The sequence below is a fragment of the Phycodurus eques genome, chromosome 10 (genome assembly GCF_024500275.1).
Source record: "Phycodurus eques isolate BA_2022a chromosome 10, UOR_Pequ_1.1, whole genome shotgun sequence".
In the NCBI taxonomy this organism is placed as follows: Eukaryota; Metazoa; Chordata; class Actinopteri; order Syngnathiformes; family Syngnathidae; genus Phycodurus; species Phycodurus eques.
The window spans coordinates 13431296-13449941 of record NC_084534.1 but is presented as its reverse complement, the minus strand read 5'-3'; the positions used below and the strand labels follow the sequence as shown (position 1 = coordinate 13449941).

General features: G+C 39.8%; 2 protein-coding genes across 4 annotated transcripts in view; both read right to left on the bottom strand.

Annotated features, from left to right (window-relative positions):
- per3 (period circadian clock 3) overlaps positions 1–6981 on the bottom strand; it is a 31117-nt gene extending 24136 nt beyond the window's left edge. For 2 of the 3 annotated variants that reach the window (XM_061687699.1, XM_061687702.1), the window contains exons 1-4: positions 6824–6981; positions 2479–2885; positions 2101–2261; positions 1889–2007 (exon numbers count right to left, since the gene is read on the bottom strand). In XM_061687699.1, coding sequence (XP_061543683.1) covers positions 1889–2007; positions 2101–2261; positions 2479–2768 — 570 coding nt within the window. In that variant the 5' untranslated portion in view covers positions 2769–2885; positions 6824–6981. The remainder of the gene's footprint in view (positions 1–1888; positions 2008–2100; positions 2262–2478; positions 2886–6823) is intronic. The other variant, XM_061687701.1, reaches the window with a different exon arrangement.
- Positions 6982–7624: 643 nt separating this feature from the next.
- Positions 7625–17712, bottom strand: vamp3 (vesicle-associated membrane protein 3 (cellubrevin)). Its single transcript, XM_061688530.1, has 5 exons — positions 17368–17712; positions 15091–15169; positions 12436–12594; positions 12161–12212; positions 7625–9126 (listed from the first exon to the last, which is right to left on the bottom strand). Coding segments are annotated over exons 1-5 (309 nt in total). The 5' UTR covers positions 17370–17712; the 3' UTR covers positions 7625–9109.
- Positions 17713–18646: the final 934 nt, after the last annotated feature.

Sequence of the window (18646 nt, the reverse complement as noted above, 5' to 3'; positions counted from 1 at the left end):
CGCACGCACGCGCACACACACACACACACACACACACACACAGACACACAAAAGCAGTAAACACATACAGTGCTGTGGAAGTATTGAGTATTGCCCCCTTCTCAAATTCTTACATTTTTGCATAGTTTCCCCACTTTAAGCTATTCAAAAAAATGTAAATACAAATTTAACCCAAGTGAACTTAAAATGCTGTTTTTAAATGATCTAATTTATTAAGAAATAAATATTCAAAGTTACTTGGCCCTGTGTTAAAAAGTTATGACCCCCCCCCCTTGTTAAATCATGAATAATTGTGGCTAATCGCAATTTTGGGTTAATTTTCACTGATCACACCCAACCCTGATTACCTCTGGACCTGTTCAATCAAGCAATCACTGAAAGAGAATCTGTCGTGACAAAATCAAGTCGGAGAAAAGATCCCAAAAAAAGTTTAAACAAAATGACACTATCCAAAGAAATTCCAGAACAGTCGAGAAATAAAGTAATAGACATCTATCAGTCTAGTAAGGGTTACAAAAGCCATTTCTAAAGCTTTAGGATTGCAGCGAACCCCAGGGAAAGCCATTATCCTCACATGGAGAAAACTTGGAACAGTGGTAAACCTTCCCACGAGTGGCCGGCCTACAAAGATTACCCCAAGAGAACACCAATGACTCAAGGACCTCAGGACAACTTCTAAAGAACTGCAGGCCTCCCTTGTCTCAGTTAAGGTCAGTGTTCATGACATAACAATAAGGAAGAGACTGGGCAAAAATGGCATCCATGGCAGAGTTCCAAAGCGAAAACCACTGCTGACCAAAAAGAACATAAAGGCTTGTCTTTTGCAAAAAAAAAAAAAATTCAAAACAAATCTGAATGATTCCCAAGACTTTTGCGAGAATATTATATGGACTGATTAAATGAAAGTTGAGCTTTTTGGAAGGTGTGTCTCTCATTACATCTGGTGTAAATGTAGCACAACATTTCAGAAAAACATCATCATTCTAACAGTTAACAGTTGTGGTAGTGTGATGGTCTTGGGCTGCTATGCTCCTTCAGTACCTGGACAACTTGCTTTGCTTTGATTGATGGACCCATGAATTCAGCTCTTTAACAGAAAATCCTTCAAGGAGAATGTTCGGCCATCACTTGGTGACCTCAAGCTGAAGCGCACTTGGGTTCTGCAATAGGATAACGATCCAAAACACACCAGCAAATCAAGTTCTGAATGGCTTAAAAATAAAATAAAAAAATGAAGGTTTTGGAGTGGCCAAGTCAAAGTCCAGACTTTAATGCGATTGAAATGTAGTGGTATGACCTTAAAAAGGCCGTTCGTGAGCGAAAACGCTCCATTTTTGCTGAATTCAAACAATTCTGCAGGAAAGAGTGGACCAAAATATCTCCATAGAGATGTGAAAGACTAATTGCCAGGTGATTTCTTTATTCCAGTTGTTGCTGCTGAGGATGACCCAACCAGTTATTAGGTTTAGGGGGCCATTTCTTTTTCCACACAGGGACAGGTAACTGAATAGTTTTTTGTCCTTAATATATGAAATCATTTAAAAATAGCATTTTAATTTCACTTGAGTTATATTTGTCTGATATTTACATTTATTTGATTATCTTAAAGTGGAGAAACTATCCAAAAATATAAGAATTTGAGAAGGGAGCAAATACTTTTTCATGGCACTGTATACACGAACACACCCACCCAGGCATAAGGCAAAAATAAGGGACAGATCCATGTGTCCGTGGGTGTTTGCACTACATGCACAACTACAATGAAATTCCTAAATCTGGATCCGTTCACAACAAATGGTATATTGTATAAAGTGTCATCAGTCTAGCATCTCAGTGCCGATTGGGGTGAAAATGACAACAAATAAGTGGCAGGTGTTGGTTTGTGTACCGTGTTTTTAAGGGTGTGCTCTGAGGTGACTCTCTCCAGCTCTTCACGAGTGCAAGCAGTGGCATTGCTCTTCTCATCCTGACCATTTCGCATGAGCAATTTGTAATACTCGCTATTGGCTGCAGAGAACAACATACGCAAGTTATGAAGCCTTTTCCTCTGCTTAAATCGCTCTGGTTGAGAATCATGGGTTTCATTAAGCAGCAGGGTACCTTGCACTTGCTTGACACATTTGAGGGCATAATGCAAGGCCTCCACAGTGCTGGCTTTGCTACGGCTGCGTTTGTCAGATGGAAGCCTCTTCTTCATCTCACCTACTGTGCACATCATCTCTTTATGTACGTGACCTTTACTGCCGTATGCATTCACACTGCTATACATAGAGAGACAGACACATGAGGGGAAGACAGGGTTACGAAGGCCCAGAGATAATGTCTGTGTATCTTGTTTGTTTTATAACAATAACAAATGGTGTGTGCAGGATAACAATGTGATAATTAAGTATGAAACTTGTGCCCTACTTAGACTGCATTACTAGTGAAATGAGTCATTTTTTCATCATATTCTGGGTTCTGTCATTGTCATAATACCTCTTTGTGGAGGCAGAGGTGGATCCTGTGGCACTTCCAGTGCTGTGATTGTCTGGGGAGGACAGGTCGTGCGATCCACTAGTCATCTCCTCGTCTTCCTGTCCCACTTCTCCACCTGATGCGCCATACTTGTGAACCCTGACATTTCTGAATTGAGCCCCTCTGACCTGTTGCCCTGATGAAATCCTGTCTTCCCTGCCACCTTCTCCTGTAGCTGATGGTATCACAGGCTCCTCTCCATCTGGGCCGCTGTCACCAGCGAGCATCTCTTGACTTTGGTCACACATCATTGGTAATTCCGCCAATCACACTGGTCACCGGGAGTCTTCATATGGTCAACAACAGGAATGGGTTCCATGGGGTCCTTTAATCTCTGTGGAATGCAGAGAGGTGGTTTGTCTTGAGCACTGCAGATTTGGAAGATAAAAATTAATTTTACGAACAACACATCATATGGTTTTATTGGTGGTGACTAACAAGCTATTGGATCCCCTCAGCGAATCTTTATTCTTAAAGATCCAACTTGTTTTCACACGTCGGCACTTATTTCCTTACTTTAGCCTTTAATTTCAATGCTAAATAGAGCCCTTTCACAATTACGTCAGACAACTACGCTTCAAATCTTGTGACAATGTTGTGACAACACATTATTGACTTTCAATTACAACGAAGCTGAGGTTAAAGGAGTGTTATAGAAAAGTGTTCATCATCGTGGCAGTAACATAATTAACTTTAAAAGTCTGGGGTGGGGGGGGGGGGGGGGAATTAACGAACTAAATATATAAATAAAAACATCGCAAATTGACCAATATTTATGGGACAAAACATGATTATAGGGTTTCTGTTATTTGTTTCATTGACATTCAAACTGCTGTCATACCAAGCCTCAGTGTGGCTTATAATTAGGCTTTAGACGATCAGGATTTTGGGTCCGATCAGCGAGTTTAAAAAAACGATAACTGATCACAAGATGGAGCAATGTGTCTATTTAAATGACCTGCTCATTCACTGTATATACTTGTGTACTTAATTGCTCAAAATATTATTTACAATAAATGTATATTTGTTCATCTATTTATGCCAGTGAGGCGTAGTGACAGACAGAACAAATAAATGGTCTTCTATTAGATGGCAGGAAGTACATACAGTAATTAATGTATTCACTTTTTGTGACATTTTTGTTTGCTGGTGTGTCGTGAGATTTTTCAATTGTAAAATATGTTCCTTGGCTCCATAAAGGTTGGAAATCACTGCTCTAGTCATATCACGTATTCTAATCAGTCAGGTCAAATCAACATTACAACATGACAGAAATAACGGGTGCTAACTTACTGTAATTAAATTACTTTATTGTAATTAAATTACTTCACCCACATCAAAACTTTAGAGCATGATTTGACAGAATGGCGGCATGTTTACGTACAACCATTAGTGCTAGGACTAGCTTGCTAGGCTACATTATGATTTTGTTGCCTGCTTGCGAGCCGTATCGTATTAAAAGTACATGAACATACCTCAAGCAAGCCATAAACGAATGTCCCCTCCTGTCGTGAGCACCGGTGACCACCAACACACGTTTCCCCCCATTTTGTCCTTATAATACAGTCGGTGCAATCCACTCTTGTTGTCGTCGCCTCGGTAACGAGTTTATCCGGTCGCATTTGAGTTGACAAGATAAAGCCCAATGATCGTAAAAAACGGGATGCGGTGGTATCGGAATACAATATTTTATTCCAGTACTCTGACATAGTTGCAATCGTGAAGGAGCAAATTTGTCTTGTAGTCTGATCCGGCATTACGTTTTGTCTGTCACACAACGCTGATGTTTTTTTTTTTTTTTTTTTTAATATAACATAATTGGCCGTCAGATATTTACAGTACTATGTCAAAAGACACGCGACAAGGCTAAAAATAAACTAGCTTTTGGACTCAAATATACTGTGCACCAATATTTAATTGAATACACTACAAAGACAATATATTTAATGTTCAAACTGATAAACTTGGTCATTTTTAGCAAATAATCATTAACTTAGAATTTTATGGCTGCAACACGTTCCAAAAAAGCTGGGACAGGGTCATGTTTACCACTGTGTTAAAACACCTTTTCTTTTAACAACATTCAATAAACGTTTGGGAACTGAGGACACTAATTGTTGAAGCTTTGTAGGTGGAATTCTTTCCCATTCTTGCTTGATGTCCAGCTTCAGCTGTTCAACAGTCCGGGGTCTCCGTTTTCATATTTTACGCTTCATAATGTGCACATTTTCCATGGGAGACAGGTCTGGACTGCAGGCGGGCCAGTCTAGTACCCGCACTCTTTTACTCAGCAGAATAAAATTCTAATTATCGGCCGATCGGCTGATCAGATCGGTGTAGTCTAAATAAAAGCCAAAGATGCTGCAACGAAGTATTAGTTTATGCAGGTGCATATTTCGGTGGACGACTGGTTAGAGCGTCTGCCTCACAGTTCTGAGGTCCGGGGTTCAATCCCCGGCCCCGTCTGGTTGGAGTTTGCAGGTTCTCCCCGTGCCTGTGTGGGTTTTCGCCGGGCACTCCGGTTTCCTCCCACATCCCGAAGACATGCGTGGTAGGTTAATTGAAACTCTAAATTGCCCATAGGTGTGAATGTGAGTGCGAATGGTTGTTTGTTTATATGTGCCCTGCGATTGGCTGGCAACCAGTTCAGCCTCCTGCCCGATGATAGCTGGGATGGGCTCCAGCACTCCCGCGACCCTTGTGAGGATAAGCGGCTCTGAAAATTGATGGATGGATGTGCATATTTATGCACATGCTTAAGTCCCCCCCCCCTTAAAAGATTTGAGTTTGTTTTTCAATTGAGTTGTCCAGGTGATGTGTCACAGTACACACATTAAAAGATAGGGGAAAATTTAAATGATTTAGCTTGGTCACATTTCTTTCCAACCAGGCATTTGAACAGGGGTGTGTAGACTGTTTACACCCACTGTATACGTACACTGCTGTGTGACGAGTAACGTGGAGAGGCTCAAACAGAAGTCAGTGAAAATATCCTGCATAGTCTCTGCAGGATTACATAATCAGGGAGCTCAGTTTGGAAGAGTGGTAAACATAGTGAGATATTGTAACTCTCTTCTAACTCTAATCTATCTTCTTCAGCGAAACTAAACACCTGTTCCTATATGTTTCTACTTCTTAGTGAATCAACATCAAACCATTTAAAATTAATATCAGATTGAATTGTAGCACAAGAATCGAAATCTCGAATCGTGAGGTTGTAAATAATACTCAGTCCCAGTAACACCCTCAATTTAGTGTACCTAGTATTGTGGATGGATGTTGCAAAGTTACTGTTGCCGTGGTCGTGTGAGCTTCCACTTGTGTGAATCTGGGCATGACGTGGGATCTTTTCTTTACGCTCATGATCAAATTGGCCACCTGTGCCCTATAACTATTTTATGTTGCTCATTAGTTTGAAGTGGTGCTCAACTGGCAGAATTGTGACATAGTACCTGAAGAGATCATAATTTACAGTATATCCCTATAAAAGAAGTGCATATTCAAACAGGTCCCTTGTTGAGACCTTGCATTGGATATGAAAGGCAAGGATGGACTCAAAAAGCATAGTTAAAGACTATTTAAGTTACATGAACTGATCAAAATTCATGTTAAGAAACAGCAGACGACACCTGAGGCTGATTCAAACAAACTTGACCCCGTTTTGAGAGTTTAAAACCCCTTCCCCAAATGAACCTGACGACCTCAGTCACCGCCAAGCCCCCTCCATTTCACCAGATAACTAACAATTATATTTCAACTACTGCATTTGTTCACAACTTATCGTAGATGCACAATTACATTTTCAAGAGATGTTGTTAGAGCACAAAAAAGAAATAAATAAATAGAAAGCAAAGCGTAAGAGAACCTATTAAATCACATACATTCTGAAAAACGTCATAGTGGTTAACTTCAGCTGGCAGTTTCTCGTCTGGTCGTCAGGATTATTTTAATGCTAGTTGCCAAATCACTAAAATATTATTTCGAGTTGGTTTAATAGTAAGTAACATAACACCACTGGCTTGCGACAGTCGACTGCGTTATGGCAGACATGTTACTCAACGTTAGCTACTTATCTGCTTCACGCCATAGACGATCGACCGACGCCACAAGAACGCGCTCGAGTTCAAATGAATACAATGATTCCCCAAGTTAGCTTGTATGAAATAGTGAACACCAGACAAATACGATTTTATTGAGTTCCTTCCACATTTCTGTGGGTTTAATACAGTTGACGAGGTGTGGGGCTAGCTTTACATAGTAGTGGCAATCGCCAAACAAATACTAAAACTTTTAGGGGAATATTTACCTTTTACCCCGCACGCGTGTCTCCACTTCAATGTCTTTTTCGGTGAACGGGTCGCCTGGTCGTAATGAAACTATTTTTAATGAGGTCTCAGTCACAAAGCGAACTCGCCTGGTATTCCCGAGCTCTAGACACATTCGTGCAACGTGAGTCCGCTTCAATTTGACTCCGCCCAGTACACGATGATTGGACACAGTAATTTGCATTTGTCCTGTGAATGGCCGATACTCGATAGTGGGCGAGTCTACAAGATGTGGTTTGTCAAGCGACTGTGGTGCTTCACGTGGACCTCCATGTTACGCAACAGAGAAAACAAGTATGGTGCGGACGGCGCATGCGCATCATAACACAACCGGCAGCATCCTCCCTCCCTACTTCATTACCGGGGAAATGGCCACTTGCGACACTCCTCATCACGTTGCTGTTAAAACTGTTCATACGTCTCACATCACATTGCTGTTAATGTGTTTATGGGCCATTTCACTGCATCTGCATCATTTGGTTGCCCTAAGTCTCTCAAAATAGATTTAAATGCAATGTGTTTATGGGCCATTTCACTGCATCTGCATCATTTGGTTGCAGACGGCAGTAAAGGTCTCTCAAAATAGATTTAAATGATGACAGCTCTGGTGTGGTAAAATGTGGTGTGGAAACTAATAGTAGTAAAATGTTAGTAAGTAAAACGGTGTAAGTATACCTACTGAGATTATTCTCAATACTTTAAAGTTAAAAGTTACCATTTTGAAAGCTTGAATGTGCTTTAAAAGGACTGGCACTAAAATTCAAGTGACAAAGTAATCAGACACCATTTACGCATTTTAATAAGGCAGAAGCAACAGCAGGGTATGCAATCATCCAGTGTTGGCACAGTACATGTAATTCTCACACTGTCATTCCCTTAACTAAGTTTTTCTTTCAAATTCCAACAGCTACAATGCTTAGCAGCTGTGGACACAAACAAAGCAAAAACATTCAAGATTAGTTCCACATACATTAGTTTTGAAATCTTAAGCTTAAAAAAAAAAACAAAAAAAAAAACCATGCACTTGATTCGGATAGGATATATGTGTATACACTAATTGAAGTAAATTTGGCAAGTGAGCTGCACAGGATGTTTACGTGTATTCAGAAGGCACAACTGATTCCATCATGTAGATAATGATCATATACATCATCGTGTGGAAGAAGTGTAGACATTTAGACCGCCATTTATTATGGTTTATCAGCCTGTTGGCCTGACACTAAAGTGCAAGGGTGGCCAAATCTTTTCCTATCAGTAGCCATTTCAGTTTCTACAAAGTCCTTCAAGGGCCATACTAAATAGTGAAGTAATGTGTTTATTATGTAGTAAGAACATTTGTATGTTAAATGCTAAAAGCTAACAAATTACCTTGCCTTCTCGAACAGGTTGAGGTTTTTAGAATTGCATGGTCGGCTATTGTGGTCACAGTTTCCCCATCCCTGCTCTACACATGCATAAGCATGATATGTCCCTCCTAAATTGTCTTTGACATAAGGTGATCAATTGAATTTTTTTTTCGTATATTCACAATTAAATTTCACAATTTAAATTTTCCTAAAGGAATTACGTATAATTTCCCATCTACCTAACAATCAATGTTTGCAAATCATAAGTACATAAGCACTCAGACACGTATAAATAAGTTAAGGCATTGGGTCGCATTATCACACAATTGAACAGTTCTGTGTCTTTTGAAGTCAGGCAGAAGTAATATACAGTCTAGTAAGTACCCTTACCGCATTGAAAAAGTCTGAAATCACTTCAGTGGTTGGCACAATAAAGGTTCAAGGAAAATGTTAAGGTTTTCTAATGTCTCATCTCAGTTTGGCACACACACTTCATTGGCTAGTTAAACAGAAAAACAAAATACAAGAGGAGTTTAAAACTATACATCATATTTCTTATCATATTGAAGGACAATTGGAGTATATTTTGATATAAGTTACAAAAAGGACTGGAGGAGAGGCATCATGTTCGTTTCCCCCATGTGACACTGGTTGAGTTTTAATTCAATTAGCTACTGATCTGTTATTGTGTCTTTGGTATGTGGCACTGCATAAGTAGGGCTAGTAGTCAGCCCATATTCTTTACTGAGGCACATGCCAGGACACATTCTGGTCAAGGAATAAAGACCATCTCCCCTTCCAAAGAGAAAAAAAAAGTGGAACGAAAAAGCCACAAATTATTTGACCTCTGCCTCTATGGCTCTCAAAGATGCATGTTGCTCATCTCCTCTTCGCTCCATTCCTCCTCTTCTTTTTGCCCTTTTACGCTTTTGCCCAAACTAAAAGTGAAGCAAGAGAGTGGTAAGTATTTGAAGCATAAAAGTGAAAATTAATTCAGAAAAAGTATAGCTGTGAAATGTATTTAGTATGTGAAATGTAGGGTATCGGGTGAAATGGGGATTTATAATTGGTTTTAACATGAGGGTAATGGGAGAATGTATGCCTCAAAATTAATTGTAAGATGTAGGGATGGGCGAGCATTGATAGCGGCCTTATTTCAAGCTACTATCTGGTACTTATGAAGGATGCCGATACCAGCCACCGACACTTAAGGCTAAAAAAATGTGACATTAAGTCCTCTTCGACAGTAGTTTGCGGGACACTACGCAGCGAACTGACACAGCAGCAAATCATCATGTTATTAAGAAAGAAAGAAAGAAAGAAAGGAAGGTCTTTCTTTGTACACAAATACCTGTCATTGTATTAATTGAAAATGTATGTATCAAAAGTACTAGTGTTTTTGGTACTCAGTGTCGGTGTGTACTCAAGAGTGAATACTCTTACTGGTATTGGGATGTTATCGAACATCCCTAGTAAGATGTTAATGCTGGGAAAAAAATGGACAGAAAAATATAATACAATATGAACAAATCTAAAGGAAAACAGGTTATGCCAGATAGCTTGTTACATTTAGGAAGAGATTCTTTGGATCGCTTTGGTCTGGATTCAATATTTGCACTCGCAACATTGTCAGAATCAGAATCATCTTTATTTGCCAAGTATGTCCAAAAAAACACACAAGGAATTTGTCTCCTGTAGTTGGACCCGCTCTAGTACGACAACAGACATCCAACGCGCTACTAGTCACTTTAAACTGCATATATTATATTGAAGTCTCGGCGCTCTTTGCACAATGGTCACTGCACTGGACTATTGCGAGATTAGTCATTCGAACTGCTCTAAGTGCTTGAGGACTCTGCATCTTTTTGCAAAATTGTCCAAAAAAAAAAAAAAAATACACCTCCTACCCGATGATAGCTGGTATAGGCTCCAGCACGCCCGCGACCCTAGTGAGGAGAAGCAGCTAAGAAAATGGATGGATGGATGTTATATTGCACCCATTTGCTACAATCATTTAAGTTCATATTTTTCCTGAATGTACACACATCACCCCCATATTGACAGAAAAACAGATTTGTTTAGATTTTTGCACATTTATTAAAAAAGACAAACTGAAATATCACACAGCCATAAGTATTCAGACCCTTAGCTCAGTATTTAGTAGAAGCACCCTTTTGAGCTAATACAGCCATGAGTCTTTTTGGGAATGATGCAACAAGTTTTTCACACCTGGATTTGGGGATCCTCTACCATTCCTCCTTGCAGATCCTCTCCAGTTCTGTCAGGTTGGATGGTGAACTTTGGTGGACAGCAATTTTCAGGTCTCTCCAAAGATGCTCAATTGGGTTTAAGTCAGGGCTCTGGCTGGGCCATTCAAGAACAGTGACAGAGTTGTTCTGAAGCCACTCCTTCGTTATTTTAGCTGTGTACTTAGGGTCATTGTCTTGTTGGAAGGTGAACCTTTGGCCCAGTCTGAGGCCCGGAGCACTCTGGAGAATGTTTTCGTCCAGGATATCCCTGTACTTGGACACATTCATCTTTCCTTCGATTGCAACCAGTTGTCCTGTCCCTGCAGCTGAAAAACACCCCCACAGCATGATGCTACCGCCACCACGCTTCACTGTTGGGAGTGTATTGGACAGGTGATGAGCAGTGCCTGGTTTTCTCCACACATACCGCTTAGAAATAAGGCCAAAAAGTTCTATCTTGGTCTCATCAGACCCACAAATCTTATTTCTCACCATCTTGGAGTCCTTCAGGTGTGTTTTTAGCAAACTCCATGCATGCGTTCATGCGTCTTGCACGGAGGAGAGGCTTCCGTCGGGTCACTCTGCCATAAAGCCCTGACTGGTGGAGGGCTGCAGTGATAGTTTACTTTCTAGAACTGTTTCTGAGTTCCTTTGACCTCATGATTATCATTTGCTCCGACATGCACTGTGAGCTGTAAGGTCTCATATAGACAGTTGTGTGGCTTTCCTAATCAAGTCTAATCAGTATAATCAAACACAGCTGGACTCCAATGAAGGGGGTAGAACCATCTCAAGGATAAGCAGAAGAAATGGACAGCATCCGAGTTAAATATATGAGTGTCACAGCAAAGGGTCTGAATACTGTGTTGTTGTGTGTTATGGCATTTTTTCTTTTTAAATAAATCTGCAAAGATTTCAACAATTAAAAAAAAATTCTGTCAATATGGGGTGCTGTGTCTCCATTGAGGAAAGAAAATGAACTTAAATGATTTTAGCAAATAGCTGCAATATAACAGAGTGAAAAGGTTAAGGGGGTCTGAATACTCATCCACTGTACATACAATATATAATGGCTTCCATATTTCAAATCATAAGTTTTTTTGTTTTTTTGCATTACTAATTAACAGTCCTATGCATGACATATCCATCCATCCATTTCCTATACCGCTTATCCTCACTAGGGTCGTGGCCTGCCAGAGCCTATCCCAGCTATCTTCGGGCAGGAGACGGGGTACACCCTGAACCGGTCGCCAGCCAATCGCAGGGCACATAGAAACAAATAACCATTCACAATCACATTCACATCTACGGGCAATTTAGAGTCTTCAATCAACCTACCACGCATGTTTTGGGGATGTGAGAGGAAACCAGAGTGCCCGGAGAAAACCCACCCAGGCACGGGGAGAACATGCAAACTCCACACAGGCGGGGCCGGGATTCGAAACCCGGTCCCCAGAACTGTGAGGCAGATGTGCTAACCAGTCGTCCACCGTGCCGGCTGCATGAAATATCATCATACAAAAAGTCAAAAACTGACATCAGTTATCACTGTGTGTATTTCTGGCAGTTTGTACACCTCGGTCGAGCATAAGATATACATTTGAAAAAACAAAAACACAAATAAACACTTCAGGAATAATATGGCGACTGACAAAAGTCATACAACAACAATAAAACTTTTTAAACAGTTCCTTAATAAGACGGTTAGCCATGTGATACTCACTGATAATGATGACCACGATAATGAGTAGGACAGCTATTAGGATGGCCCACATCTGCAAGATAGATAGGCAAAGAATGTCAGAACAACTTTCAGCTCAACTGTATTCAAAAACAGTCTTAAGATGTATTTTTGTTAACTCATTCACTGCCATTTACAGCTATAAAAATGAATATCCATTTTAACGGGGGGAGGGGTTGCTGGCAATGGCAAAAATATTAGATTGAATCCATGAGCTTTGTAAATAAACCTGTCTGACTTTAGATCTAAAATTATACCTTGCAGTTCTTCCACCAGTACTTCCTCTTCAGCTTGGCAGCACTGGTCTCGAACTGGGACGCTCCGGCTTGGAGTGCATCTGCTCGGTCGTCCAGTTCAGATAACTTTTGGTCACGTTCCAGCACCTTGTCCACATTCACACGCATAATATCCACCACCTGCTCACAAACACCACAATTGATGAATGGATTAGTTGTTTTGGGCTAGAAAAAAGTGACCTTGTTAAATCAAATGTCTACAACCGCTTAATGGATTTATAGTGGCTGTAAATGAATTAAGTATTACCACAATATCATTTTGCAGCCAAACATTAACATGTTTTAGCATTAATAAAGATTAAAATTCTGTATTTGCTATGTAATATGTTTTTATTGGACCACAAAAACATGGCATGATTGTTATTGGAAGAAGCAGATTGCCATAAAAAGAGGAAACGGGTAAGCATAAAGGAGATAGTTTGGATATCTTGAGAGGCTGTTGGCAATTTTTTGGAGGGTGAACTCATGTGCATTTTTGATTTGCCGCTACATCTGCAACGTTGCAACCACGTTCACCGGCAATTAAAATGTATAAATTCAAAACTAGTGGACGACGACTGGCCACTCATGAAAACTATTTGCCGAACCTCGCACACTGCACAACAGTTCTGTCGTTTTGGTCATGTCGCTCAGTGTGTGGCAGCTCTTGGTGGCTGAGTTGTTATGCAACAGAAGCATCAATAGACAATAACACAAATCTCATCATAAGATCACCTTATAGTAACTGACATCAGAGAGAACACACACATAGCCCACATGTTCCACTGATCCACAAACCACACTATTGCTACTCCCCTCAGACAGAGCAGGAGAGTGTAGAGGAGTGTACAAGCATTACATAACCATGGACAGTGATTATATAAACCTCTAGCAACCAATTGGAGGCTCTGTGGACATGCTTAAAGTTGACGTTCTGCATAGGAGGAGCTAATTTCAACATTTAAAACAAAAAAAATAGGGAAGGGCACATTGTCATGTAATTTCTGAGCAATATTATCTCTGAATATTCTCAGACATGTGAAGTTTGTGTTTGCAGGAAACACATTCCTCATAACGGCAATTCATAAAAGCAATGCCAAGGGTTATGCAATTCTCAGTTCGAGAGACACATCAAGAAACAGTGAGTCATAGGGTAGCCAAGGGCAGTGAGAGGGAGGGAAAATCAATAGATGCTTTGCACTGACGTCCTTTTCCCCAAACACAAACAAAACCAGGGGGAAATTTTTGAAAATGCTAATTTCACTTGGCAGTGATGATGTGCAAACATTTGCATGTGGCCTACAATTATGTCAGGTGATCAGTGTATGTACATTTGGATGGATGTTATGAATACTACTTACTTAACTTGGACTACAATGAAGCACAATGTTTATGAAAGAAAATTTGTAGATTTACGTAACTACAGTGGAACCTCTGAGATTGAACAAAAATCGTTCCAAGATGCGGGTCAACCTCTGATTGATTTTTAATAGACTTAATCTGTTCCACAGTCAAACTGTTGCCATCGTAACACCTTTATTAGCAGTAGAGTGTAACACCTGGTATTCGCGAGGAATCGGGACCGCGCCGGACCGTGATTAGCGAGGATGATTGACGACCATTACATTGAAAATATATATATATGCACGTGCATACATACACACACACAGAGTACCGTGAAAAAGTATTAGCCCCCTTCTCAAACTGTTATATTTTTGTATAGTTTCCCGACATTAATGTTAAAGATCATCAAAGAAATGTAAATATGAGACAAATATAACCCACGTGAACTTCAAACGCTGTTTTTGTATAGTGATTTCATTTATTAAGGGGAAAGAAATATATAAATAAATCAAATTCAAAGTTACCTGGCCCTGTGTAAAAATAAAAAGGCATTTGCCCCCTAAACCTAATAACTGGTTGTGCCATCCCCAGCAGCAACAACTGAAATCAAGCATTATTTGCGGGAAAATGTGCCTATTCATAATTTTCTGCCACGTAACGCAAAAGTATTTGCTCACCTGCCTTGACTCACTTATGATCTGAAGTGACATCCCCTTTTTTATCAATAGGGTTTAATATGGCATCCGTCCACCTTTTATAGCTATAACAGCTTTAACTCCTCTGAAAGATTTTTCCACAAGGTTTAGGAGTGTGTAGAGAATTTTTTACCGTTCTTCCAGAAGCGCATTTGTTAGGTCACACGGTGATTTTGGACAAGAAGGCCTCTCAGTCTGCCCTCTAATTCATCCCAAAGGTGTTCTATCAGGTTGGTGTCAGGAGTCTGTGCAGGCCAGTCAGGTTTATCCACACCAAACTCTCATCCATGTCTTTATGGAACTTTCTTTGTGCATTAGTGCATAGTCATGTTGAAAGAAGAAGGGGCCATCCCCAAAATGTTCATTTTAGTCTATGCTGCAGGCTGCTAAGAAAATGGATGTTCATAATTTGGACACCCTTTATTTAAACCATGCAAACTTTTTTGACACATGCCCCAAAAAGAATCGGAATCCAGAATCGTTTGTAACCAGAATCGAAATAAGGAATCAGAACCGGAATCGCTCAAATTCAAACGATGCCCAACCCTTGTCATGATATTGAAAGGAAGGAAAACAATGACATGCAGCGTTATCATACCTCATCGACCTGGGCTTGGGTCTGCTGCAAACGCTTGTTGCTTGACCCTGCACCAGAACTTTCTGGAACTAAGCCTGACCTGAAGAAACATGAGATTGAACATGTATATTTAACATAGATCTATATCACAGCTGTCACTGGCAATATTTCTAAACAAACCCAATCAGTCGATAGAATGGACTAATATTAACTTGTCATCATGATTCTTCAAAATCAGTGGTTCTCAAACGGTCATTGATGGTGTAGTGGTACACTCGGCTGACTTTGGTGCGGACAGAGTGGGTTCAGTTCCCACTCAGTGACTATGTGAATGTGAGTGCGAATGGTTGTTCGTGACTATATGTGCCCTGCGAATGAATGGCGACCAGTTCAGAGTGTACTCCGCGTTTCACCCAAAGTCAGCTGGGATAGGCGCCAGCGCCCCGCGATCCTAACCAGGATAAGCGGTGTTGAAAATGGATGGATGGATGCATGGGTTCTCAAACTTTGTACACTATGCTCTACAGGGCATATTGTACATCCCTGTACACTGCCCACCTGTGGTGCCGTTATAAGCAAAGACGGAAATGAAAACTCACAGCGGCTTTTAATGACAGCATGAGGCTGCTGCCAAGAGCCTCGAGAAGCTCCAGTGCAAGCCAGATGTTTGTTAGTGTAGGGGTGCTGCTGCTGTACGTAATTTGATGTATAGATTTATGTGTAGGTCATCAGGGTCAGAAAATGACTTAATCAACGCTTTTGTTAACCCTATATGCAACTCCATCAGATTTTATTCTAGACAGTGGAACCACTGGCAAACATGTCTGTATGTTGGACCCTGAACCTTTTTTTTTTAAAATGTCATTTCTTCATTTATTATCATTATTATTTTTATAATTTTCTTTTTAGTTTCTCTTTGAATTGTTTTCTTCACTCTGTGATATGGATTCCCCTGGGTATGAAATGAAGAATAAAGTACCTCATAAAAAAAACAAAAAAAATAATAAAATTAGCTCTCTATAAATAGCACCGTAAAGATCAACATTAAAATACACTATGTAGTAGACCTAAAGGTTCTTTAAAAAATGAGGAAATGGTTCTGTTCCTAAAAACTATATCTGTATTTATTATTGTAAGACACTGTAACAGTATGCAAATTTTGACCATATAACTGCACTTATAGAAAAGAAAAACCTGTACTTAAATATTGATCAAATTAATATCTAGTTATTCAAGATTAAATGCTAATGCATTGCACTAAACTTAAAAGTTAAATAAAACTGAACTGTGCTTGACAAGTAAAAAAAAAAAAATACTGTCGTGGATGTAAAAAGAGGTTTAAACAGACTGCATAGCGGCAAGCTTCACTTTAATGTTTGATTGTATTTCAAGTTTTAAATGTAAATTTTATTTGTATATAATTCAGTTATGCTTTCACATGCCAATAGTAGAAAAAGTCGACGTATCACACATTAAGAGTATCACTGTTCAATTATTTGGTAAACAAAGTGTTTAGAAAAGCACTGGCTATTACATGAAAAAGTGACTGTCAAATCCATTAGTAGCACAGATTAAAAAGTAAACGTGTGACATTGGATAAGGCCTAAATGCAGCCATTACCATGTCACCACATTCCTGCTGCGCATACACTCATCCTGCCTGGTTAGATAATTTGGCACCCAGAAAGAACATAAAAAACATACATGGATCAAGTAACCCGTTAAAGACCGCGAACGATACGTTCACATTTCGCAGCTAATCTATTAACTCAATGGTGACTTGTAAGACTGAAATACTGAAACAATGAAAACAAAAGAATATCTGTCACACTTAACAACATAGCCAAGCTGCGGTGTACTCTGTTTTACGTGTCGTCTTACTATTTAACAATTTAGTATTATTATTTTGTGGTGTTTTAAAACATAAAATAAAAGTTAGGATGCGGTTTTGACTTTTGAGAAGCTAACAGTTGGGTTAGCCGTTCGGGGATGCTAAATCATGCAAACGCAACTCAAGTGAAATGTTGGAAAAGGGTCAAACGTACTCAAAATAAGTTCGAGTAAATAATAAGAGTTACTCCCTTAAAGCGTGGAATGTGTATCGCGAACGTATAGTAAACTTGTGGGGGAAGAGCCTGGTTAACGAATTAGCACTTGTTGCATGCTAACAGCTACGTTTGGGGCGTATGCTCCGTTCCATTATTCGCAAAACAATCAGATCAAGTGTTCTACAGTTGTTGGAGGCGAGAACACAATCAGCAGCTAATGCGTACGCGTACTGTAGACGGTTACAACTTACATTGTGAAGCGAAAGTTGCTTTATCTTGCACCGGTTGTTTCTTGTCTATAGCGCGTGCGTTCCAACGCTTAACAGTTGCGCTGCTTTGCAGTTGTACTGGGAAGTCGGAGCTTCGGCTTTCCCAGGCGTAAAAAAAATCAACTTCAGCGCCACGCGACAAAACTAACTTTGAAAATCTTCGTGCCAGGCTGAAGTAAACTAACCCCTGTCGCTACCGTTTTGAAAGTGATTAGTAAATAAACTATTCATTTCTTAAGTAGAATTGACGGAGATAATGTGGTATAATTTCGATTCGTTCTACTTCGGTCGGCTACAAACCCGCTGAGAACTATTTCGTACATCCGACGTCAGTGGTGCGTGTGTTCAAGGTCTAGATTTCCGCGAAAACAAGCCGATATTATTATCATTATTATGTATGTGACTCTATAGATACATTTTTCGAATGAGAACATCAGTCTTTTATCACCGAATGTATTTTTACGTGGAGTATTTGAATGCAACACTAAACAACTAACAGTGGCGAGTAGAATAAAGCATTCAAGACTTTAAACATTAAAGAATGAAGCCCTAAAGTGTAATTTTGCAATGGGCGTTCACCCAAAGTCCAATGTTCGCATATTAAACATGTATTTGAGTTGTATACATTCAATTCAAAGGCGTGGAGAAAAACCACGTGATCAGCATGTGACAGTTGGAAGAAAAATTTGTTGAAATTTAATATTAATCACAAAATACAGTTTACAACACAAACGAGTACACCCCACATGATTTGTTGAACATCATTGACTTTCCTTTCAGAATGAATATAATATAGGCTACTTAAAAATAGGTATACTCCTACAAATGTGTGCCATATTGCAAACTGTTGGACAGATGGCCTCAATTTCTTCTGCAAAATAGCTTGATATACTTTTGAACTCATTTTACCATTGATGATCGCAGGCTGTCCAGGCCCTGAGGTAACTAACGACGCCCATACCATGATGCTCCCTCTTCACGTTTGGGACAAGCTTTTGATGTTGGTGTACTTTGCCATTTTTTCCTCTACACGTTGAGTGTTCCCCTCAAACAATACAACTTTGGTTTCAACTGTCCACAGAATATTTTGCCAGTGGTGCTACGGACATACAAGTGCCCTCAATTAAACTTCAAACGTGCAGCAATGTTCAGTTTTTTTAGACAGCAACAGCTTCTTCCTTGGTGTTCCCCCATGAACTCCATTCTTGTTTAATATTTGACGTATTGTAGATTTGTCAACAGAGATGTTGGTATGTGCCAG

Excerpts from the sequence above, each read along its gene's own strand:
- vamp3 (XM_061688530.1), bottom strand. Across the intron at positions 12,595-15,090 it reads CCCAAGCCCAGGTCGATGAG|GTGGTGGATATTATGCGTGT; the intron begins GTATGATAACGC and ends GTTTGTGAGCAG. Across the intron at positions 12,213-12,435 it reads ACTGGTGGAAGAACTGCAAG|ATGTGGGCCATCCTAATAGC; the intron begins GTATAATTTTAG and ends TCTATCTTGCAG.